The 23,889-nt window shown below is 42.1% G+C and overlaps 2 protein-coding genes across 6 annotated transcripts; both read left to right on the forward strand.

Moving 5' to 3' along the window:
• The first annotated feature begins 22 nt into the window (after nt 1–22).
• TNFRSF4 (TNF receptor superfamily member 4) lies at nt 23–14,868 on the forward strand. 5 transcript variants are annotated; one of them, XR_010616371.1, is made up of 10 exons: nt 3,100–3,331; nt 5,229–5,351; nt 5,692–5,793; nt 6,223–6,289; nt 6,483–6,712; nt 7,013–7,138; nt 7,862–7,994; nt 12,672–12,782; nt 13,452–13,647; nt 14,628–14,868. XR_010616371.1 is itself a non-coding variant. In XM_065696737.1 (7 exons), exons 1-7 carry the CDS (start codon nt 961–963, stop codon nt 7,930–7,932), a joined length of 735 nt encoding a protein of 244 aa, XP_065552809.1. In that variant the 5' UTR covers nt 23–960; the 3' UTR covers nt 7,933–9,181. The 5 variants fall into 5 exon arrangements, 2 of the variants coding, with proteins under 2 accessions (XP_065552809.1, XP_065552808.1); XR_010616370.1 differs by lacking the exon at nt 14,628–14,868 and adding an exon at nt 13,795–13,858; XR_010616373.1 differs by lacking the exons at nt 12,672–12,782; nt 13,452–13,647; nt 14,628–14,868 and adding an exon at nt 8,494–9,181.
• TNFRSF18 (TNF receptor superfamily member 18) lies at nt 14,755–21,858 on the forward strand. The gene is given in 7 exon segments (XM_065696735.1): nt 14,755–14,773; nt 14,776–15,084; nt 17,080–17,214; nt 17,722–17,809; nt 18,280–18,368; nt 18,554–18,694; nt 18,931–21,858. Coding segments are annotated over 7 exon segments (933 nt in total). The 3' UTR covers nt 19,083–21,858.
• Nucleotides 21,859–23,889: the final 2,031 nt, after the last annotated feature.

Below are 23,889 nucleotides of genomic sequence, written 5' to 3' on the forward strand. Positions count from 1 at the left end.
GTATCAGAGTCTTTTTATATACTTCTATCTTTTTCTCATTAAATACTTTTCTCTGTGCTTTGGAAATGTTGCTGGGTTTAGGTTTGTCAGTGAGTAGGAAAAACTGGAATTCTCCAGAGTACAAAATAAGACTTTTGAAAGAACTGTAAGATTGGATAAATGGGATAACTTCAGCTGATAACCTCATGTTAAAATGAGCTCAGAGCATCTGCCATGTAAGTCAGCCTCTGCTCCCGTCCACTTCTGTTACCAGCGCTCCACATGCACTTGATTGCAGGTTAGTGAGATTTTCATATAGACAAACCATGTCTAAAAATGTGATGCTTAATACAAATCATAGGGAGGGCTGGTTTAGATTGACTGGCAAAAGGTCTAGCTTTTGCTTTGCTGTTATTTATAAAGCCTTAGTTAAAATACACAGTGACCTGCACTTCAAACTAAACAAAATGAAACTTGTGAACATAATTTTGTGAGTGTTTTGTTCACAATCTAGTCAAGACAAAGGTTTTAGCAATATTGGTTGATAATTGTATAAATGTCTGGGCTGCGTCCTTGTGTTATAGTTGTTTGTACAATTCAATTAGTTAGATATAATTTGAATGGACAAGTTCTGTCTTGTCACGCTGCTCAGAAATCAAGTTCCAGTTTGCAGCTGAAATAGGAGGAACTTTAACTGTCAGTAGAGGCAAAGATTCATACACAGTCTCAATCTTCTGATAATATGAGCCTGGAACCCCTTGGAAAATACAAGGTACTACAGTATTTAGCTAGCAACTGCAAAAATACTGAAGTATGTAGTGTTGTTGCAGCTGATAAATGTGAAACTTGAGGAATAGCTGCCAACCCCCCCCCCCATTCTTAGTGTATGCATGGAGTTCTGCACCTTAACGTGTTTTATTTTTCTCTGCCAGAAATCAGGATCACATCTTAATTAACAGCTGTAAGGATAAAGTGGACTGCATGGTGAGATTTGGAGGTACATGAAATTTATTGCTGTCTTAGAAATTCAGACTATTCCAGGTTGTCTATAGACTTGTTTTTAAAGAACCTTCAAGTATTTTATATGCACTCAGTCTTTCTCAGATTGTGGTGGGTCCTTTCCTGTTGGAACATACTTACTTGCCTATAATCCCTAAGGAATCCAGTGGCTTTCTCTTTAAAGCCTTTTATTAAGGAGTGCTTTTGAGTTTCATGCTCTTTGCCTGTGTACATGAAGAAAGATAATCTGCCTACTCTTAATGGGACTTGGTATGTGAGGGCTATGATCTCATGGATTTAATTTCATCTTTAAGCTTGTATAGAATAGCTAGAATAAGTATCTATAGTAAAAAATTATACACTTACATTAAATAAAAGCAGAAAAGGGTCTTATTTCTGACCCATACCATGGCTCAAGTCACTACTATGACGCTCTTTTCTACAACCCAACTAGGTGCATCAGGGCTGTCTTTTGAGAGCAGCCTGTGGTACACGTGATCCCCGTGGGAATGCCAGGCAGCATTTGGGAGGGGTTAGTTTGCTTTGGTGAAAATCCAACCAAGGAGTGTGCTAGATGTGAAATGCTGTGCGATAATCACTGTGTTCTCTCCCTGTCTTATTTACTTGAATAATACTGCCACATAAGGGGATCTGGCAAAATCAAGCCTCGTAACACTTAATGATGCCATACATAAAGGTTGAATTCTGAAGATGGATTTATTAAATGAGCATTTAATTTGTATTTAAGTATCCGTAACAAAAATATCAATGCTTCATCATGACTGCTCTAGTGTTTTTGGAGCTTTCAGTTTAAATGTGCACAAGTTTTTAACCTTACCTTGTTTATGAACATCATAGCAGTTTGCATTTTCAGGTTCTAATTCAGTAAGTCAGTAATTATTCACCAGGTAAAGTCTGAAAAATTGTTGGGGGAGGAAATCTGGTTGAATATTTCTGAAGGAATGATTTGAGTAATGAGGTATAAACCCACTTAAATGGCATTGAGTGTAATCCTGCAGTGGGAAGAGTGGGTCTGTCTGTGTTTAACTGCTGTAAATAAACCATCTTTGATCACTGCAGGATGTCTTGTTAACATGGGCCTTTTCATAGAAGTTGCTCAGGTCTCTTAGAACTAGAAGACCTAAAATTCAGATCTGAGATCAATAAGATCAAATGAGTAAAATTCTAATAGTGAGCCTGGAAAGATTAAAACCCCTAGTTCCAAGTGTGATCACTACTTTCTCCATGTGCTTGTGGTAGGTGAGGGCAGGACTGCATTGCCAGAGTGCTCCTTTGCTAGCCTGTTGCTGGCTTGCACAGCTGGATGGAGAGTCTGCCTGCGGTTTGTATTCCAGAGTTAACATGCTTCTGTGGAACAAAATAGACATCAGAAGCAGCTGGTAAGTGAATATGGCACCCTTTGCTGTCATACAGCACGCCTCTGCTGGAGCCTTTAATTCCATGGGAGGAAATAGTGTCTCCGATTCCAAAAGTCTCTGTTTTGGGGTTGGAGCTTCCTTTTCTGTAGTGGCAATGCAGGGTGTCTGATACTGAGTTGAAAAGGAGACTGTAAATGCTTCTTTGTAGCTTTTGCTAGCTCCTGAGGGCAGTATCAAGATGACTGACAGTTTGTGATTCCACACTCTTCCCGAGAAGAGAAACAACAGGGTATTAACAAAGCTGGTTTTTTATGCAGCAGTGAAAGTTACGGGTCTACTGTTAAGTGTGAGAGCGAGGGGAGCAAATCTGTGCTTTGCCTTTTAAGGAGGAAGCCCATGTGGGCTCTGTTTCATTTTACCTATGGCTTTCATCCGTGAAGGTTTTCAGGCATTACCTCTGTATTGCTTTAATACTCCTCTTTACAGTCACATGGATCATCTCTTCAGCTCTCCTGGCATTCAAGGCCTGTGTTTAATTCTGTTCTACATAGAGGGGTATGTACCTGGCTGAAGGCTCTGTGTTTTAAAGCTACAAATAGAAACTCTTTCCAGATGCTATTCACTGTATTGTCTTTTTTGCCTATGCATATTTTAGTCGTGAACTGCCAAAAATAGTTAAGGGGAGGGGTGGGAGTGGGAAAAAGGATGGGGGCGTGGAACAAGCTGGGAATTTCCGAGCAACTGACATATGAACTTGTTCTGATCACTAGTGGGTTAGAATCTCTTCTCCAAGAGTTTGCAGCTATCAGAATTTAGCTGGGACAACAGTATTATGGGAGCTGTAAGATTTTACTCCCGTTTTTCTACTGTTTGGTTCTTGCTGCTGGCAGTCACTGTTAGCCACTGCTTGGGATTGAAATGCAAAGAACATCAGTATCCTTTTCGTGACAAATGCTGCAAGGAGTGTGCCCCTGGTAAGTGATTTTCACTGGATGTTGCTTATACTTGCTTAATATAATAGCTATCAGTTAATAAAATACAGCTTGACGGAAATATCATTCAGATATAGGAAGCATAGCATGGAGAAAAAGCGTTTGATGAGGAGACTTTCAATCAGTCTAGACTGACAAAGATTATTTCCGTAACATACAAAATTTAGGAACCCCCTTTGGAAGAGCTGCATGTTCTTTAACTTCTTTTGTGTGACTGCTTCCTTAATGTGTCAGTCTGGTGTGTTTTATTGTGGGATTATTAGCTGAGAAAAGATGTTCATGTTTTATGTAAATGCTATCAAAAGCATTTCTGTTACTGTCTTCTACCTATTGCATAGAGAAGCTCAGAAATCTTGTTTAATGGAGAACTTTAGGTAGTTAATTCTGTTGCTGCAGATGTTTTTGAAGCAGAGTTTATGCTACATAAGACTTGGTGGGTTTTCAAGGGAAAAAATACGCTTGATTCATAGCAGAGATTATGAAAACATAACTTGACAGGAAATGTGAGCTTCCTTTCTTGTAGAAACTGAATGAGGCTGAATTTTGGGGTTTGCATGGTATTTCCCCACAATCTGAGTATCTCTGAAGGCAGTGCAATATTAAGCACAAATGCAAAATATCAAACCTCAAATACTGTAATAGTTGGAATTTCATTATAGAAATTACTTGGTGATGAAGAGTGACAACAGTTAGCAGGTAATACTGCTTTTGGGGGACAGTCCCCTTAACAGAAGGGATTACTTGTAGTACTGTCAGTGGTGACTGTATTAAAAGAAGGGTACATGTACCCTAGGAGGGAGCGTAGATCGTGTCTGTTGGCAAATCTGCTGCTGTTGGGGAAACTTGTCTTTATAGATCGTGTAGAGAATAAAGATATAGAAGTGTATTACATATATTGTAGTCACTAAAAACCTCCTGCGTTTTGCCACTGATAGTACTCACTAAAACACGGAGAAAATTAGAGGGAGCAAGAGACTTGATGCTCATTGTTACCTGCAGAATGGGGAAGTGGAGAACCAAAATGAAAGGAAAGGTCTGTGAGAATAAGGATGTATTTAAACTCAACTGTAAAACCCCAAGTAATTAAAGCTGTCTGTCATTCCTGCATGGAGAGAAGCTAGTGAGATAGAAGGAGCATACTTGACACCTTTTCCAAAGTCCACTGGTAACTTGCTTTTCAGTTTGGGCACGCAGACCTTGTCATCCTAGCACATTAATCTGAACCTCTGTGTGAGTACTGAGTATCATTCAGGTTGGAATTCGTTGGTGCAAGCTCTCAGAGCTCATTTCTATATGTCTCTTATGATACACACATACTGTCTGGAATGGTAACAAATGCTTTGCATTGTGTCTTGCTGTTCATGAAATGGAGCTAGTAACATCTTTGATATTGTTAGGTGCCAATACAGATTAAAATATAACCACATTCTTTTGTGCCTAATGGGCTTTCAGAATGTCAGCAGGAGATTCTCCAACCATTTATTCTTGGCTGCTTCGCTAATGAATTTTAACTGCAAACCTGAGCAGTCCATTGCCATCTTCTGTACCTGTTTGGGATTACTTTGGGTTGAATTGCATGATTTATCTTGCAAGGGAAGGTAGGGTCTGTCGTAAAGCCATTGTATTACATTGGAGATCAGACATATTTCTATGCTAAAACCCTGTCATCAGGCCCTTCTAGCCCCTTTTAGCTGCTTAATTAGCAGTGATGCAATGGGTCAGAACTTTGGGGGATTCCAGCCTATCTAAATCTGTTGGATGTTTTCAGCCAGAGTTGTAAGTGGAACTGTTACTTTCTGGGCACTCTTCCATTCTAATGCGTGAAAACGAAGAGGGTTTCCTTTAGCTAGTAATCAGTGCTTCCTTGTTCTTGTTTTAGGTGAAGAAATGAGCCAGCGCTGCACTTCAACAACAGACACAGTCTGTGTCCCCTGTAAAGACGAATACTTCAGTCGTGAGCACAATCTCGAGTTCTGCCGTGTTTGTACAGTCTGCAACACTAGTAAGTCAGCTTATAGTGGGCACTTGATTTTGGGTTTTGGGGAAGCAATCAGGTCTTCCTATGCTTTCTTTTCTTTGCATGCTCCTCAAAGGCTTATGATGCCATAAAGCCTGTCACTTGAGATAGCCGAGTCCGGAACTGGGTTATTGTTTCAATAGCTGATGGTTGAGCCTTCTGAGAGAAGCAGGCTTGTACTGCCTGAAAACTGGTGTCTTCAGAATTGTTAATAAACTATTCTCTGCAGTTGTTTCTGCACACAACAGATAGACACTGAATAATTCTGTTATTTAATTCCTTAACTTCTTGTTTCTCACTTGGCCCTTTAATCCATTGTTGCTAGGAAAGGGGAGTGTGGAAGTGAAGAAGTGTGAGAAGACCTCTGACAGAATTTGCAAGTGTGTGGCAGGTTATATGCCAGATGCCAGAAACAAACTGAGGCATGGTAAGTTAGTGGTGTGTCAGACTCCAAACTCTTGCTCCCACTTAAGATAAGAAGGTTGTTTTTTCTAATGTAAAAGCTGTTGTCATTTGTCTCATTGGTATCTCCACACGAGTGTTACCGCAGGGTGGTTGTGCAGACTGTTGCTCTGTGATTCCTGAGCTGTCAGAAATCTTAATGCTCTCCTTGTTAATATCCATAATCAGTCAGTAGAGAGAAAAGGAAACCTTGCCCATTGCAGACTAAAATGAACCACTGAGCGTGTTATGATACTTCTGACTCAGTGGCTATGGATTTTAGAGGCTATGTGGGTTTTCTTGGGTCTGGTCTGTAAGCTAGACTACTAGTATAAGCTGTTAGTATAGTTACTGTGTAGCTGTCATACAATCTATGTTGCTAACTGACTTCAAATTCTGCCTCTTTTTTTTCTAGAATGCTTACCATGTCCTGAGGGGTCTTATTCCATAGGGGGTTATGAGAAGTGTCAACCTTGGACCAAGTATGTATCACTGATCCAGCGTGTTCAGAGGTTTTTTTGTTGTTTTTTTCTTTTTTTGTTATTTTATTTTATGCTTACTTTCAGTTTACTTCTATAGCAGTTGATGCCCAAGTCATGGTGTGTGGAGAAAACCTGCATTAAAATCATTACTGCAACTGTTTGAAAATTACACTGATTTATTTTACATCTTTAGCTGCAGCCTTCTTGGGAAAAAGACTCTTCGACCAGGGACAACAACAGATGATGCTGTTTGCAGCAGCCAGGTCACACAGGCAACTACCTCTCAGAGTACAACACCTGCTTTGAACCTTTCCACCACACAGCACAAGAATAATACATCAACTGCAGTGTTCTCACCATCCAGACCCAGCCTGATTCCTTCCATTTGTTCAGATACAAACAGCCCCATGGAGACTAACTGGGGTAAGGAGAGGGAATGACCAAGTGTAGTCTCTCTGTTTATTACTAGAGCTTGCCAGGAATTTAATGGAAATAAAACCACACTCTTAGAAGCTATATCTGTATTTTATACAGTCTTCAGTGAGACACGCACAGGTTTTCATGTTACTTTCCAGTCAGCTTGGCAGCTGGGATTTTGTGTAGGCTGTGTGCTTCAGGGGTACTTCTGGGCATCTAGGTTCCTTTTGAATCTGGTAAGCCATGGAAACTCCAGTTAGAGCCATGAATCTTTCTTAGTGTGTTGTTCTTCTGTTTTTCTTACAGGGTCTGTATCACTTATCCTTATTTGTATGATATTGCTCATGGTGAGTGGAATGTCCATCCTGCTGTTGATTATCCAAGCAGCCAAAAAGGAGACCAAGAGGAGGCCTCATAGAAACAACCATAAAGGTGAGGGGTTTTTTATGTGGAAAAATGTATAGGAAGGAGAATAATCAGGGCCCTCTGTTTGAACTTAGCTGATTGCTTCAGTCATAATGAAGTCTACCTGGCCAAGTAGCACAGTGACATTCAACAGTAGTTGATCCTCTATGTAGTCCTTACGCACTGAATGTTAAAGTGCTTCAAATTTGTATTTTTATAGAGCACGGATTCCCTTGCTCGATGTCATGCAGAAGGATTCTCTCTCTGTTTTTAACTCTTCCCAGCTTTCTAAGCTAGCCCTTAGTCCCTGCAAAAATGGTGTAATGATTTTGTGCAGGAAATTCTATTCAGTACAGAGAGGATCCAGAATAAACAGACTGTAGAAGAGTGTATTGTGAAATCTTTTGCCAACATAAAAGCGAACTGTCTTAAAGTATCTCCTGCAAACAGAAAAAAGGTTTGATTGAGATGAGTTGACCTCTATATTCAGAACCAAGCAGCAGTTTAGCTCTTGAGTCATCCCACAGCTGCCTCATGTTCCATTCAGAGAGTAATGGTAAAGTGTATTTTCACTGTTCCGGACACTTGATGTTTCCTAGCCCTGACTGGAAAGACAAGCACTGACCCAAATGTCATCTGTAGGTGCCTTATCATCCATGAAACTAGGAAAGTCCCTGGCTTCTCTTTTCCTGCCCTTTCTGCTCTGTACGTTTATTTATTGTATTTTATGTTTTATTACCTGTCTTTCAGAAGAAAACAGCTTTCGACTTCCTATCCAGGAAGAACAAATTGACTTCAATTCTAGTCTCATCAAAAACTGACTCCACGTTCCGTTACTGTTTCCTGTGTTTCTGAGCCGATGGATTGTAGTAACACATGATGTGTGAGTGTTCTGTGGCTGGATGTGGAGGGGGTGTAGCTGTTTAGTTGTACTTTAGTTCCTCTGGAGCTCGTTGACTGCCCCTTTGGTGTTAGGAGCCATGGGAGTAGCTGTTCTTGGTGGAATGATGTGATTCTTTCTCTTGGGTAGATCCTGTGCACAGCATCCCTATTGCCAGGACTGACTGGCTATAGTCCTCTGTGCGTTTCTAGCCAGTTCTGTATATAAGGATAAGGAATTATCTTTGAATTGAATAAAGTATTGAGGAAGCTGTAAGAGCTGATCCTTGAGCAGACAGAAAACAGGGAAAGCCAAAGACCTGCCTTATGACTTTATGTCTTGTCTTACAGCTCTGAGATGCTTAAGCAGAACCTGTCTCTCTTTTCTCAGTACAGGTATCTGCAGTGTTTCAGTTTGGTTCTCAAATGAACTTTCCTTACGTTAGGTGGAGAATCTCCCCTGATGAACCTAGCCAGCTTCCTTTTTGCTTCCATTTCTTCAGGTTATTTCTTCTTGGTCAAGTGGAGTAGCACTACAATCCTGGTGCTAGCTGTTGAGTGACTATTGAGAGATGGTTGCTCAATGCCACTTCTTCCCTGCATTTCTTCAAACACCCATTGAGAAAATGTCATGTTAACATATTGAGCAGCATTCTCACTGTCATCCCAACAAATGGAATTATTCATGATCACCAAGTAGCTCCAGATCTCTAGGTGTTTGGAAATCTCCATGGAGATCTTCATGTGTGTATAAAGTAGAATATGTGGATCGCCAGAAGGCAAAGGGAATGGTAATTTTTGATGAGAACATTAATAGCGGAAACTCGTTCGAAATAGGAGGAAAGGCGGAGTACTCATTGAATACAGGTATTTTATATACATAGGACCAAAGCATATGCCAAAATATGCAGCAGAAAATGCATTGAAGAATACAACCGGTGTCTGCAAACATGTTGTTAAACATATGTGTTATATGTTATACATATGGTATATTTAGCAATGATTTCCTATTTTGAAGTGCATATACAATGTATATAAACATTTGTATTGTATACAAAGTGTGATAGTGACTTCTTGAAATAAACTGTAGTACCACCTAGAAGTGCATGTTTGTGTATGATTGGAGAGTACAAATGAGCAAAAAGTTACTACACTGTGTATAATTCTGGTGTGTGCAAGTCAGTTCAGTGGCTTAGCGGGGTTTGAGTTCCACACTGCCTTTAGGATGCTGTATGTAGTGGTTTTCTCTGTAATCTGGCCAGGTGGCAGAGCTGAATGTTGCTGGGATGTTCAAGACGATAATGCTCAGCCCCTTCGTAACACAGAGCCCCTGTTGTGAATGCAGAGATCTTTGAAAGTGTGTTGTATCCTTAATGCTGTCGTCTTGCGGTGAGTTGGATGGCAATGTGCAGTGGATAAATTGGAGAGATGCATTCCAGGGAACACCCAGCACATTCTCAGAAATGATGCTTATCAGGTTTGCAGGCTGCACTTCAGAGATCATAAAGCTCATGTTATGCTCGTAAGTGAGCAAGGTGCAGATAACTACTGAGCCACCTGAGGCTGTGGGTTATATGATGAAAATGCAGCCCACAGGAACAGATGAGCTGTTGGTAGCAGAGCTCCTCTGTGGTGTGGGCTTATCAGCTCATTCCAAGCGTCTGACTTGTTTCCTACCCTCTGGCTCAGCTGCACAGGAAGATGTCTGAGTGCACTGTGTTCTTGTGCCTCCCTACCCGCCTCATCAGGAAATGGGGAGATTTCCTGCAAACCAGGGCACGGGTTCCCTCTGGCTGAAGAGGGAACCGTTACCGGCCCTGGAAGAGTGCAGCAGAGGGAGGTTAGCTGAGACACATTGCATTTGCTCATCAGCCTTTGGGAAATGGGCAGACAGTGCAGCGTGGCTTGATCCTGTGACAGCAAGTCACTCCAGGCTGGAATTACTGGCTTTTGTGCTACTGGGAGTGAGGCTGTGCTGCTGTAGAACTGCATCCAGTCCCTGTGCCAGGATGTATAATCCTGTCAGAAGAGTTAAATCATAATAACACTTGATAGGATTTGGAGGCATTTACGATTTAATTATTTTTGAGTATGTGGGTGCTGGTAGATTGCAGGTTTAAACTAATGTAGATATTTCACCCTAAATAAAGGAATAACAGTGTTGATTTAATTGTTATGCTCAGACTTGTTATTCTGTGCAAAACTTGCTTGGAGTTTGTTCCAATTCTCCCTAAAATGGCAGGAAGTAGTTAAAAATAGGCAGAGAATCTTGAACAGCAGGGTGCTGCTTTCTGCCCACACTTGTCTTCCTACTTGCCAGAAATGAAACTTTCCCCTCTCAAAGGTATGTGCCCGTGTCATGAAGTAAGTTCCTATTTTTGAACCATTCAGATTTCCCCTTTTTCAGGCACTTGAGAGAGACACAGTCAAAGTTGTGCAGCTTCATCTAAGCTGATAAAGATAGGGCTGTACTGGCTATGTTTTGCAGTGTAGTGCAGTAAGCTTGAGGTGTCAGTTCTTTTATTCTGCAAACCAATGGTAACTCTGGTTTTACTGTGACCTGTGCTGGCAATGTGAATACTTGGTGGTATGTGAATTAAATGCATCTTGGTTGCCGCAGAGCCTGATTCAGGAGGTCACTTAAGCACAAGTCAAACTGTCTACATGGATGTTGTTGACAAATTTGGGCCACTGATGGTTTTAAGAACCATCTGTAAAACTGACTGATAATTCCTTTTGTATTTCTGGGTGAGGATAGCACCTGATTTTGGCGTAATAGAGAAATAACTCTATTTCCTGAATAACTTCTTTTCAACTGCACTAGCTATGAGTTTAGAGGCCACAGGGCCAGCCCTTTACACTATCTCCTTAGAATTACATAGAGACAGAGGTTAGGTCAGATGGCCACAATGAAATTGGAGGAAAACCAAACTAAAACCCCAACCGCTATAGTCTTCAGGATTTCTATCTACACTATTTTTTCTCTTGCCTGTGAGGCTATCATATATGGCTGGCTGGAGTTTTAAAAAGGCTATTTGTTCAACATGGGGGTTTGGTTTACTTATTGCTTTGCTGCATTCAGTTTTGGAGAAGGATTAAGATGGTATTTGATGCAGATGGTATTTGAGAGCCATAGTGGGGAAAAATACATAAATGAGCCAGGTCTGGAGTTCTTGAACACTCCTTTCAGGCTGTATGTATGGTAGTTATTTCATGTTTCAGTAGTTATTACAGTTAAAAAGACAAACCACAGGTCTGTAAGTTTGTGCTTTTTATGTTCATTTCCTCCTTGGTCTTTTTTGGTTTTTTTGGTTTTCCTCTGCAAATACATGACAAATTTCCTCTACTGTGACTAGCCCAGGTCTTTCATCTCCTGCATTTTCTCTTGACATTCTCCTATGGCTTAGAAGCGCATCAAAGTGACTCAGATTTGCCATGAGAGACTTAGAAAGGTCACAGCCACTGACAGGCATCATGCCTGGTGTGAAGCTGGCAAGGAAATACACAGGTTGGTAGCGTCAGGGAGTTGGTGGTTTTGCCTTTGTCTTGTTTGGTTCCCATCTCTGAAACGTCAGTTATGCTGCTGCCTGGCCCCTGTGCCACTGGGGTTGTCTGCGAGGAGTCACCATTTTGGCAGCCAAGGTCTGCAAACAGCTAATAGGTGACTGAGCCTCATTCAACAGACCAAGGCAGAGCTGCCAAGTGCATGGTGCAGCATCCTTAGCACTGCTTGGAGAAGGATCCAGGCCTCCTTGCAAAGCCCTCAGTTTCACAGTGAGAATGACTTGCCTTGGGAGCCCACGTGTGGCACTGCATGAATGACCTATGTCTTTGCCATGTTGTTTTGACTGTTGCGGCCCCAGACATACCTGTGTCAGGTTTGCAGGGCAGTAATTCTCCCTGTGTGCCAAGAGGGCAGGTCGAGGGACTGCAAATACTCTATGGACCCACAGGGTAGGCAGTCCTACTCACTGCAAAACCTCAAGTCTGGCCTAAATGTCAGCAGAGCTGGAAGGAACACAACAACTTTGTCTTTTAGTTTCAGGCTGCAGATAAATCATTTGTCCTTAAGGGGTTTTTTTACCCCAATCTTTTGATAGTCCTATGTGAGCTGACACTACTTATATGGTATCCTTCAAGACAGCTGGTGCCCTCATGTACCAGCCTTGCCATGTGCCTGTTGTAGTACCAAACTGCACCCCTGCTGTGGCAGATCATGGTGTGTAACTCTTCTAGGTGTCATGGTAAAGATTGAGTAATCTTTTAAGTAAAGATTGAGTGACAGTTGTTTCTCAAGAACATAGACAAGTTTTGTACAACAGAACATGAATCTTGTAGCTATCAATGGAGTCTTCTGTAAGCAGGGTGAAAATGATTTGCAAGCTGGAGCTTACAAGGCAGTTTATACATCAGTTTACCAAATTTCATTAGTCATTCAGAAATTACACAGAATTCATGTGAACCTCTTGCTAGTAGAACTGCATGGCTCCTTTGGTCACCCATTATGGGTAATCAGCAAAATCTGAGTGTCAGGAAACCAAATCCTCTCCCTGGCAACAAAGCTCTCTCATGAATGACATTGAGTCTGAGGAGTGTCAGTAAAGCCACTGGACTTGAGTGAACTAATGATCTGTTTTGGGAAGTGATTATGCTCTTTTTGACCTTATTTTGTTCTTTTCAGAAGGTTGGTAATTGGGACAGAGAAACTGATGGCTTCAGTTGCTCCAAGCAAAAAGGGAACCGAAATGAGGTGATGTGCATGATGTTCAGCTCACAACTGGATGTTGTTAAGGTGGGCAAAAGTAGAATACGAAGCCTGTTCTGCGGATATTTGTAGGAGTTTGTACTCTGAAGGCAGAGGTGCAAGCTGCCACATTGGTGCACTCCACTGGATGGAAGAATCCACTGGTTCTTCCTTCAGATCTCATTCCTAACACTAGAAGTGCTTCTGTGTGGAGGCCAGAGGAAGGAAGAAGGGGTTTAGGAGATCTGTAACATCTTTTATTCTGTTCCATCGCAGTGTGTTATGTTTCAGCCTTGATTTGTTCTGAGCTTTGTATGGATAAGGGCAGGTATGGCTGGAAGATAGTCCTTTCTTCTGTGTTTGGGGTGGCTCTGTGCTTCTCTTCCTTTGCTGAAGGAAGGAGAAGAAACCCATCTTCTCCAGGTCTCTTGATACGGTGAGGCTGCATGCTCAGAACTCTGAGGCTCATTTATTGGAGACAGTTATAAAAGCTTAAGACCTTCTCACCCAAAACTGAAGAACTAGAGCTTGGCATGGAAGCGACCCTTGGTTCAAATGCCAGTACAACCCCTTGCAGAGTCTTTCTTCAAAGACACAGTTTGGGTGCTCCTTTTTAGTAATAAGTGGTGACTCTGAACCCTGAGCCATTTCTGAACACCTCAGCTCCATGTTCTTTTCTTTGCCTTCTCTTTCTGCTGTCTTCCTGTCCATACGAAGGAGAAGGCACTTCAAGATACATGTATTCAAACAACCCTGAAGACCACATTGCTTTCAGTGGCCTTTTAACCCTTGGGATTCTAATGTTGAACACAGGCAGCAGCATGGAACCTGCCAGCAGTGATATACATCACACACATAGGACTGAACAAGAAGAGGATTGGCATGAAATGTCACTACCTTGCGTCAGAGGCAGGTAAGATTAGCTCTAGAAAAACCCCAAAGATTTTAAAGCCAGATAGTCAGGTTGTTTCTGAAAGGTCACTGCTGACTTTAGAGATTTAGACTTGGCATGTACAACTATTATCTGTGATCTGACTGTAAATGTTCCATCATCTGGCAGTATCTGTGTGTGACTGTAATGCTTGAACAAGAATGAAAACATGCAGAGACAGAAGAAAAACAAGATTCAAAAAAGGCAGAAGGAAATAAATTGTTAGTTCCTACTGTGATAAACATCAGGTATCAGGTATGACATGCACTAAGTGCCTGCATAGAGTTCCCTTGTGTGCCACTTGCCAGTTGTCTCCTTCGGCCCTTTAGAGCTCCCTTCTCTGTTGCTGTGTTCATGATACTGAACAGAAATCTGGTCAATGTTCATATTGGGTATTTGGGCAGTGCTAGTTATTAATGTACATCTCTGAGCTTTGGAGGAATGGCAGATTCCTCTATCTGGAATGACTACACTGTCCTTGTCCGTTCTGATAGACGTGGACTCATCTGTTGCTAATGCTGTACTTGAAAAGATGAGGAAATTCAGGCATCAGGAGGGATGGGGCAGCCACAGTTTCTCTGGGCAATCTGTGCCAGGGCCTCACCACTCTCACAGGGAAGAATTTATTCCTAATATCTAATCTGAATCTCCGCTCTTTCAGTTTAAAGACTTATATATAGATACAGTTACATAGTTAAATCCCTGAATGTTTCAAAATTCATGAGGTCAGGAACTGGATTAGGAATTAGATTTGATTTGGAAGCTGTGGCTGCCCCATCCCTGGCAGTGTTCAAGGCCAGGCTGGACAGGGCTTGGAGCAACCTGTTCTAGTGGGAGGTGTCCCTGCCTGATGACCTTCAAGGTCCTTTCCAGTCCAAACCATTCTATGAACTGTAAGTCAGAATGAAATGGTCTGAGAGTGCTGACATTCACACATTGATTTAATTTGCTTTAATTTTCAGTTGTATATCAACTTGCAAAATCCTTTGAAAATGGGATTATGTGATGCTACATCTTGCTCTTAACCTGCTGCTCCCCTCATGGAGACTTTGGTGCATGGTTGCTTAGCCCTGCTTTTTTAAGACTTTGATGACATCAAGCAAAATCTTTCCCCGCCCCTGAAGAAACAGGAAGAGTGCAGCCTCAAAAAGCACAGTGTCTACCCACAGTGTCAGGGGGAAGAGTGCTTTTGCAGGGAAGTCCTGATACGAGCTCATCCTTGTGTGCTTTTGGGTTGTATAGCTCAAGATATGGCTGAGCAGACAAGTGATCATCTCAAGGTTCGAGCTTGCTTGCTGGTGCTGATGTGCCTCTGGCAGCGGACACAGCAAATTCTGGCAACAACGTGCAGTGATGGTGAACTGCGAGTCATCAGTAAAGGCGAAAAGAAATGCTGCCCCAAATGCATCTTGAACACAGGTAAGGGAGTGATGTGCCTGTCCTCTTTCTGCTCATCCGTATTGTGTCAACAAGGTAATTGCATGTGGGGAATGTGGATGTGGATGTGTCTTGAGTAACTGTATATGCAAAACAAAATGGCAAGGACTTCCCTCTGCCCCCTAAATTCATAATGTGCCTTAGCTATAAACTTCAGAGTGGACTCAGGTTTCAGATTTAAAACGTGCCTATACTTGCTATTCTGTAGTGGGAAATTGGAAGTTAAGTTTCTGTGGGCTGGTTTTGCCCACAAGGAAAGAAGTTCACCTAACTCTGAATCTGAGCCATTCAAACATGGTTTCAATGTTTGGGCAATTTAGACTTCAGAAAGAACACAGGGAGTGCTGCTCTCTGTAAGGCCGCCCTTTGCAGCTTGTGGTCCTAAAGAGTAGGAAGCATCCCACTTCAATCCTTCTATTCTGCTGACCTGTGCGTGTCCCAGAAGTAAATGCACAGCCAAAGTCTCAGGTGATCATTAGTTTCAACAGCTTGTTCTGACTTGTATCTCTGCCTGATCTTAGAATGGTGGTGGATGGTGGTCATGGGTTCTCCCTTGCCTGTAATTTTAAGTCAGATTAGGGCTGCATGACCTACAGCAAGGAATGCTCTTTCCTTTTCCATTTGTCCCAACTCAAAGTTGCTGGAAGCCTTTCTAGCTGGTGGGGTAATGCTGTTGTCCTGCAGGTCAGCAAACAGGAGCAGCTCAGAAGTTACATCTTTCACTGATGATGAAGTAGGAGTCAGCATCCCCCCCTATTAGTAGCTTCAATATATCTGCCTTAACCAACAAAGACATTGAGTTCTCTGTGGAAGCAGTGAGTGGACACACGGGATTTGTGGCCATGAGCAACAAATAGGTGAAGAGCTACAGGGTCCTCAGTATGGAGACCCATGAGTACTTCCCTTCCCAGATAATGTCACCCAACATGAGGGAAGTAAGTCATTGCTTGGTGAGATCAACACCAGGCTCACCCACTGGCAATACACAGAGAGAAGCAGCCCCAAGCTGTTTTCATGTTGCCAAACTTCATCAGGTTTTAAAGGACAGTAAAAGGAGGCCAGTTGGCATAGGAAGATGTGGGCAGTTCCCTGGTGGCCCTGTACATTCCATCACCCACCTCAGGAAACTGTCTTTGGTTGCTCTGTGCTCCTCAGTGTGGGTTTTTGAGCACACTAATGAACTAGCTGGCATTTACATCTGTTTTTTTTTTTTCTTTAAGGTTATACAGCTTCCTGTCTGAGCAGCACTTTTCCTTAGCTGTTCTCCAACTGCCCGAAGGAATGCTTGATGCTGTTTACTGATGGGATCTGTATATACAATCAATCTTTGCTTTCAGGAACCCAGGAACCTCTCAGAATTAGAGATGATATTTTGAGTGCAAGCAAAAGTCATAACAGAACTCCTCTAGAAATAGAAGGACAGAGGGTAGGAAGGGTGCTGGCTTTATAGCTTGGATTTAGGACCACTTCTGCCAACAGACTGTAGGAAGCAGCTGCTGTTGTTAGGAAAGACGTGGAAAAGGAGCTCTAGCTTCACTGACCAAGGATCTTTTGGGCATCCCTCCTCTAAGATGGCTGTGCCTAACTGAGAAGAGCTCTGGCAGTGTTCTGAGAGCTGACTGCATGGATAATTAATGTGTAAATGTGCCCTCCTCATCTCACAGTATCTAAACACTGTAGTAAAGCAAACCTGCTGCCTTACTTCTGCCTACCATGACCTATGCTGGTATTCCAGATGAGAGAGAAGGGTTACACTGGTAAGTCAGATAACCCAGGTGTAAGAATCTGAGTGATGCTGAATTTGAGTACTCTAAACTTTATCCACTGTGCATGAGAGTCACACCTTTCTGGTACCTGCTTTTTCCACCACAGTACACTAAGGAGCTCTTCACCTGTGTCAAGCCAGTAAGACTAATGCTGGAGTTAATTTCTGGTCTCTATGACAAAGACAAATCTTAATTTCTTTCTTCTTCACAGGAGACAACAGCACATGTCAAAATACCCAGGACCATGACTGCAGATGTCGTCAGGGATACAGCTGTGTTGACAGTGCATGTCTCTACTGCCAGAAACTGCCTGAGTGTGCAGCGGGCGAGGAGCTGGTGAAGCTTGGTAACTAAAGAAACACTAAAGACTCTGAAATATAGAGTTTAATATAAGTGGCTGCTGAGCAGCAGCTTCCTTCACTTACTACAACCAGCTTTTGGAAGGGCTTGTGATGCAGAGAAATGGCATTTATACTGTGTTCTCTGTGACTAAACCCCTTGCTTTCCTGTTTTATAACTCTTTCCTTCTTAAATTTGAGACTTGCATGCTCAGACCTTCAGTATTGCTTCCAACCTTCTAGAACTGTCAGTAGAAGACTTCTACTCTGTGTTGCTTCTTATCTTTACACCCTCTGTTGTCAGATCAGACTGTTCTGTACCAGTTCTGCAAGGGATCTGCTCACACATTTCCTAAACTTAAAGATGACAAGAACTGCTTATGTTTTTCTCCAGGGGGCTGATTCATAATGCAGAAAGAGTACAGAGGAAGTGCATTGTTGTGCTCTAATCTCTTGCATCCCCATCTTTGATAAAGGCACTGACCACTAATAATTCCTGTTCTCTTTTCATATAGGCAATGTAGACTTCACATTCAGATGTAAACCATGTGAGATGGGAACCTATTCTAATGTGAAGAATGGCTGGTGCCGTAACTGGACTGAGTATGTATTTAGTGGTGCTTTTCCTCTTTAGAGATATGCATGATAAAACTCTCTAATACTTAAATTAGAAAACAAAATGTAATCTAAGAAGAGATTACTGATGTGACTGAGGTTTTTAAATTCAGCAATATATGGTATGTCTTTCTTCTTTGGCTCTATAAATTGTTGCTCTCAAAGCAGAGTTTAAGGCAAATTCCTGTGTATTCAGCTTGCTTCCAAGCCCAGCTCAAAGTGATGCAAAAACATCATGCATCACTTGAAAGAAGGGACTAAAAAAGTATGTATATAAGCAATTGTAATGGAGTGTTATTTTGTTGGGGAACAGCCATAACTTTACCTGCACTGCTATAAAAAGCCAAAAAAGAAAGAGTAGAGGGAAGGAAGAAAGGGGGAGCCAAGAGAAAGGCTGGAGAGGAATGAAGGGCAAGGCAGGGACATTCTAAATGTGACTTTTTTTTCTCTTCTTTTAGTTGTGAAAGCTCTGGGTTTCTAACAGTCAAGCAAGGCAACAGTACACATAATGCAGTATGTGGTCTGCTTCCTAAGGAGCTGGAACAAGGTACTTTCTCACAATGATTTGATTTCTTTGAGCTTTTAACTTTCCTCTACACTGCTTCAGTTGGTGACTTGCTGCATAGATACTGTCCAGAGCAGTTGTGTTTCTTGAAGGATTAATATAGATAGAATTGTTGACCTGGGCAAAGATTAATCTTCTTAATTTTTGTTAAATACATTTACTTGCAGGTCCTATTACAATTGACTCTCTCTCTACCACCATCCTGGCCATCCTGACTGCAGTGGCTCTGTTTGTTCTCATCTTGCTGACCTTCATCTTGCATTTCTGTATATGGTCACTGAAGAAAGAAAAATACCATGCAGCTGATGGTAAGTGCACTATTGTGGGTTTGTGTGTGGCTTTTCAGTGGTGATCAGTGTGCCGGAATGGAGTAAACTGAGTTGAATAAATAGAGTAAATACATATTTACTCTGATTTTTGGGCCTGTATCTTTTCTTTGTCCTTTCCTCAGAGAGGGACTGTACTGATAAAGGTAATGGGCAGCTAACTGTCATGTATGAAGACCTCTTGAATGTGCAAGTGCTTTTGCTTATTCTCACTGCAGATCTGGAACATATCTTCCCTAAGCAGCCAATGGCTCCACAACTGTCACACCACAGAGAAGAGACTTACAGCTGCCAGCTTCCAGAAGAAGAACATGGAGACAAAACACCAGAAGAAAAGCACTGCTACTTCCACCCTCAGAGTCTACAGTGAAACAGATGAATTGCAATGTGCTGTGAGAAGGGGAAGCTGAGCTCAGCTTTTCCAAAGAGAAGGGAGGGTCTGGGTGCATAAAGCATCATTATATACATAGCAATAAGGAATGGGCTTGGGAGAGTTTTGCTGTGTTTCCTCTCAACAAACCTAGTGTTTAGAAGCAAAAGAAACCTGCTCAGGCTGACATTCAGTTCAACAGCATTCCAGTAGTGCAAATCTCCTGGGTTGCTGGATTTTTTGTTGATGTTCTGTTCAACTTCCTCTGGGGCCAGGCGCCCTTGTTGTTACTCCCTTTTGCATCTCCTGCACATGTCTCTGTGGTGCTCCCACAGATTGATACACATGTAGAAGGCCGGTGTCCCACCTTCAGTCCCATGGGAAGTACAATGGTACCTGCAGCTTTCACAGGCTATCTGTATTTCCAGGATGTGTCCTGATGTTCATGTTCATACTAAGGGAATAGGGTGATGTTCCTAGCAAGCATATCAACTATTCTTCTCTACACAGGCAGTGCTTTTTATTTGTGCCAAATTGCCCTCTTTGTTATGGAGGAAAGAGCCATTATTATAATCCATTCAGTCCTTTTCAATGCTAACAGAAGCAGGCTCAGTGCAGAGTGAGACTGTTATAGCCACATCATTTGTGCTTGCAGGGGTTTTTCTATGCAAGTTCTGTGATCCCCTCATTCTCTTCAAGGAAACCAGGGGAGAAAGGAGTGATATTTATCCTCCTTCTCTTCTCTAACTCAGCAACCCTTGGTACCTGGAATACTGAATTACAAAAGGGAGGCTCAAATGAGGATCACACTGTCTACAGAAAGACATTTGGTTTAATGCTCTCTTCTCACCTAGTTTATACACTAGGAAAAGACAGTGGGAAACAGAATAGAGCAACATTTGTTCCTGATACACAAAGAGTATCCCAAAAGAAAAAGAACCAGAACATCTGCTAGTGTATGCCAGCATAGCTCCAGTGACTCAATCACTGGAAGATGGAATATGTTCCCCTTACAGAAAATTGGAAGTTTTTTAAATATCCAATTAGTTCTCCTCCAGCTTCACAGAGCACTAACATGGCTGTAATGGATTGTGTTGCCTGAATTTAAAGGGGCAGGCTTTCAGCTGGGCTTGCTTGCAGTGAATTGGTACTGATTTCAAATAAGAATCTAGCCTGTGGCTTCAACTAGTTAAAACTCAGCTAGTTAAAACTCACTGTTATTGCAGCCACATGTGTTTTGTGGCTGCAATAATAGATTCAAAGCTCTGGATGCCTTCTTGGTTTGGCCTTCTGGTGAAAGCTGCTTGGAGTCAACTCTTATGACCAAATCAGCTCCGGGCACAAATGAGTTTTGAGTCACCATTCACATGGAATGGTATAAATATCTCACAGTACAGCCATTGCATCAGCTTCCTCATATTGCCTTACAGATAACAGAAATAGTACACGGCTTCGAAATTAAATCCTAACAGAATAGTGACATTTCTGTTAATCAGCTTACTAACTACTCCAAGGGGATTATTCCAAGTCTGAATGACATCTGTTTTCAGTAGAGCTCTTCGAAATTACAGCAGCTGTGGAGCAGGAGTTGTTGTCTCCATAGCTGTGTGGTGCAAAAGCACTTAAAGAGAGAATCCTAAGAAGTGGGACGGGTTATTACCTCAGTAAGCTAATCACTAGCTTCTGTGCTTCAAGCCAGGCTTAGTGAAGGCTGGATAATGATCTACCTGGTGGACATTCACTGAGGTGACTCCATGACCTCTCTAGGCAATCCAGTCACGTAACTGATTTCAAGTCAGAGAAGGACAAAAGTTCTATTAAAGTGTATATTAGCCATTATGAAGAATTGACTCTTCAGCATCTTTTTAAGCATTTATAATCATCTCTTCTCAGCTTCTCTAGGCTCTCATCCTACTTTACAGAACGAAACCACCTACTATCGTTTCTAGACCTCTTAGTCTGTCTCAGTGCTCTTTCCACGTGGTCTTTCTTGAAGCCTTCTTTAGAGGAGGTCTTGGCAAGTTCGAATGGAGCTGGAAGGTTAGTTGTATGATTCATGGATATGGTTTTATTGCTGAACATTTCTTCAGTGATTATGTCAAGAGGAGTTATCCTGTCTTTGCTTTTTTTCTTCTGTGCATCAGCGAGTCTTGCAACTGGGTGAAATAACTGTAAGGGAAAATGCAGTGCAAAGGGTTATCCTTGTTCACTAGAATGTATTCCTCTGTAGTTCTAGTTTTACTCTTCCAGCTTCTCTGTGATTGTGTTTTCTGCATCTGGCATCTCTATACCTTCACTTTGCCTTCATGTAGAACGAGAGCAGAGATAGTGTAAGACATAATTAGTCCTTTCAATGTATTTTGCCTTCTTTGATCCTCTTAATGTTCTTTCTGGTGTTACTGATAATTTTTCCCATAGGTATCTCTGTGAAATTCGCTTAAAAGAAGTGAGTTTTCCTCTGTTGCTTCAGGAAATGTGCATTTTCTTAATTGAGGTGAAGTGGAGATTCAGCCAAGGAAAGGTGAAGCATTGGATTGGATTAATAGGATAACTTCCTTAAAGCGTGAGACTGTCTCTGCCTTGCAAGCGTTTCGCTGTGGGATTTAATATACTCTGAAGTCTAAACCCTGGCTAGGAAAGACACTTCTTACTGCTCCTATGTTGGCCATATTTAGTGTTGGCTCTGTATTGACTCTTCCTGGGGTTTTTCTAATGTTTTCAGCAAGGTTTCTGATTGTGACCTTTTGTAAAGGTAAAATAAACTTGGAAAATGGAATGAAGTGCCTCTGTGATATAATTAAACAATTAGGAAAGGCAGGAGTTTATTCTTTAGCTTGTCCCAGTGTTCTTGAGCACACTTAATTTTACTTTCCCAATTCAGTTCCCCTCTCTGCCATTGTCTTCCTGACGATGGCAGAGAAGCAGCAACATTTGGAGGGCAAGAAAACCCCTAAACTATTTGAGGAATGAAAGATTTGAGTATCTGTCTGTGCCTCTGGCAGCAGGCAGCAAGTCTTGGTGAGGTGTATAAGGCTTCCTGGGTTGTGGGTGTTGAATAGCTGACACTGCTGACACTTAATACTGAAACAAGATGATCAGAGCCATATTATTCATTGGAAATTTGCACAGTGGCCTTTAGGGTTTCTGTGTGCCTACCTTGCAGAACGGTTCCACTTCCTGCTTACCTCAACCACCTGACTTTGGGGCTGCTTTTTGATGGGAAAAGCAACCAATTTCCTGACTTCTTAAAGCTCCAATTCAGAGGGAAAAACCCAAAGTGTGAATCATTGAAGCCCTGGAGAATTTCGGAGAAAGAGCTCTTCTTTACATCAAAGGAAATGAAAGCTATTGGCTCAGAACAGTGAGCTTGTAAAACACTGTACTGAAGTTTCCATTCAGGAGGGAAGATAGCTTTATTTTATCTGTGTGCAGTTACTACAGTGTTTGAACCAGATCATGGCTGAATTTTCAGCTCAAATCCCAGAGTTTATGGGGTTTTTTTCCAGGTTCTGATTTAAACTTCAGCTTCATCTTCATACATGGGCTGTAGGTTAAAAGAAGCTTCTCTCCAAATGAAATGTGGATAACAGTATTCTTTTCCTTCAGTCTTCAAAACAGAAAATAAAATATCCCTGGAAAACATCCCAAAGTTCCTAGAGATTAAGTGATCAAGCAAAGTTAGAAATCTGATGTTCACCTATATGCAGGTGAAGTTTAAAAGGTTTATTTCATGTTTTTAAAGGTATGTTTCCATGTAATTGTGTGTGGGACAGTTGGTGGCACTTAGTCCTTGTCTTATTAGGAGTTGTCCAGCACTTACCTTAAGCTTGTCTTTGAATTGTCTGATGAAGAATCAAATTGTAAAAGAAGTTCTTGAGCTACCAGGAATGATTAAAGGCTTGTGACAATTTTGTGGGAGTGGAAGGCGGTCCTGCCTATGGCAGGGGATTGGAGCTGGATGAGCTTTAACGTCCTTTCCAACCCAAACCAGTCTGGGATCCTATGAGGTCCTTCACTCTCTTCAGAGCCAGCTCTTTTAGCAAGTGTGCTTCAATACTATTTGAAAAGGAACACTACTGACAACTTAAATAGCTGTTATTATAACAGGTTTTGTGGTTTCTTCAAAGCTGACATCACTCAACTGTGCCTGAGAGTCACTTGCCTTCCTCCGGAAAAAGGGAAAGTGGTCAGCACCATGGGAGTCAAAACTGGCCTTCAGGAGGGAAGCCTCTGATTGTTCTGGGATCTTCCAATGACCCATCTCTGACATTGGAATCAAATTTAGAAGCTTGTGTGTTTAAGCTCAGATTGGATGGGGCTTGGAGCAGCCTGGTATAGTGGAAGGTGTCCCTGCCCATGGCAGGGGTTTTGCGTCCCTTCCAACCCAAACCACTCTGTGATTCTGTGATTCCTTTTCAGTGCCACACATATGTAGTGTGGGCTTATGGAATGCATGGCTGTGCTGAGCCCTGGATGGATTTCTGTAGTCTATATGGAATCCTTAGAGCAGAACCACCTGGGCTAAGTACTGTAAAATTAGCTTGTACCCGCTAACTACAGACGATGATGTGAAGTATAGGGGACAGCAGAAATCAGCAGCCTTTAAGGGCAGATGCTCTGTGGTGTGCTTTCTCCCCCCAAACTGAAGACAAGCATGCTGTTGGGCACAACTAAGGTACAGTGCTGCCCAAGAGTCTGTGCCATGCTAGACTTCAAGGAGTGGATGAGTGAAAAAGGGGAAACCTTGGCAGTAAATGACACTAGGGAAGGGGTAGAAGACGATCTGGCTTTCCAGTTGACTTACCCT

Source organism: Lathamus discolor, chromosome 16 (genome assembly GCF_037157495.1).
Source record: "Lathamus discolor isolate bLatDis1 chromosome 16, bLatDis1.hap1, whole genome shotgun sequence".
In the NCBI taxonomy this organism is placed as follows: domain Eukaryota; kingdom Metazoa; phylum Chordata; class Aves; order Psittaciformes; family Psittacidae; genus Lathamus; species Lathamus discolor.

What these genes read in the sequence shown, in the direction of transcription:
- TNFRSF4 (XM_065696736.1), top strand. Translation starts at nt 3,190, where the DNA reads ATGGGAGCTGTAAGATTTTACTCCCGTTTTTCTACTGTTTGGTTCTTG. An exon ending in CTGCAAGGAGTGTGCCCCTG is followed by an intron (nt 3,332 to 5,228) that starts GTAAGTGATTTT and finishes TTCTTGTTTTAG; the next exon opens with GTGAAGAAATGAGCCAGCGC. An exon ending in CAGAAACAAACTGAGGCATG is followed by an intron (nt 5,794 to 6,222) that starts GTAAGTTAGTGG and finishes TTTTTTTTCTAG; the next exon opens with AATGCTTACCATGTCCTGAG.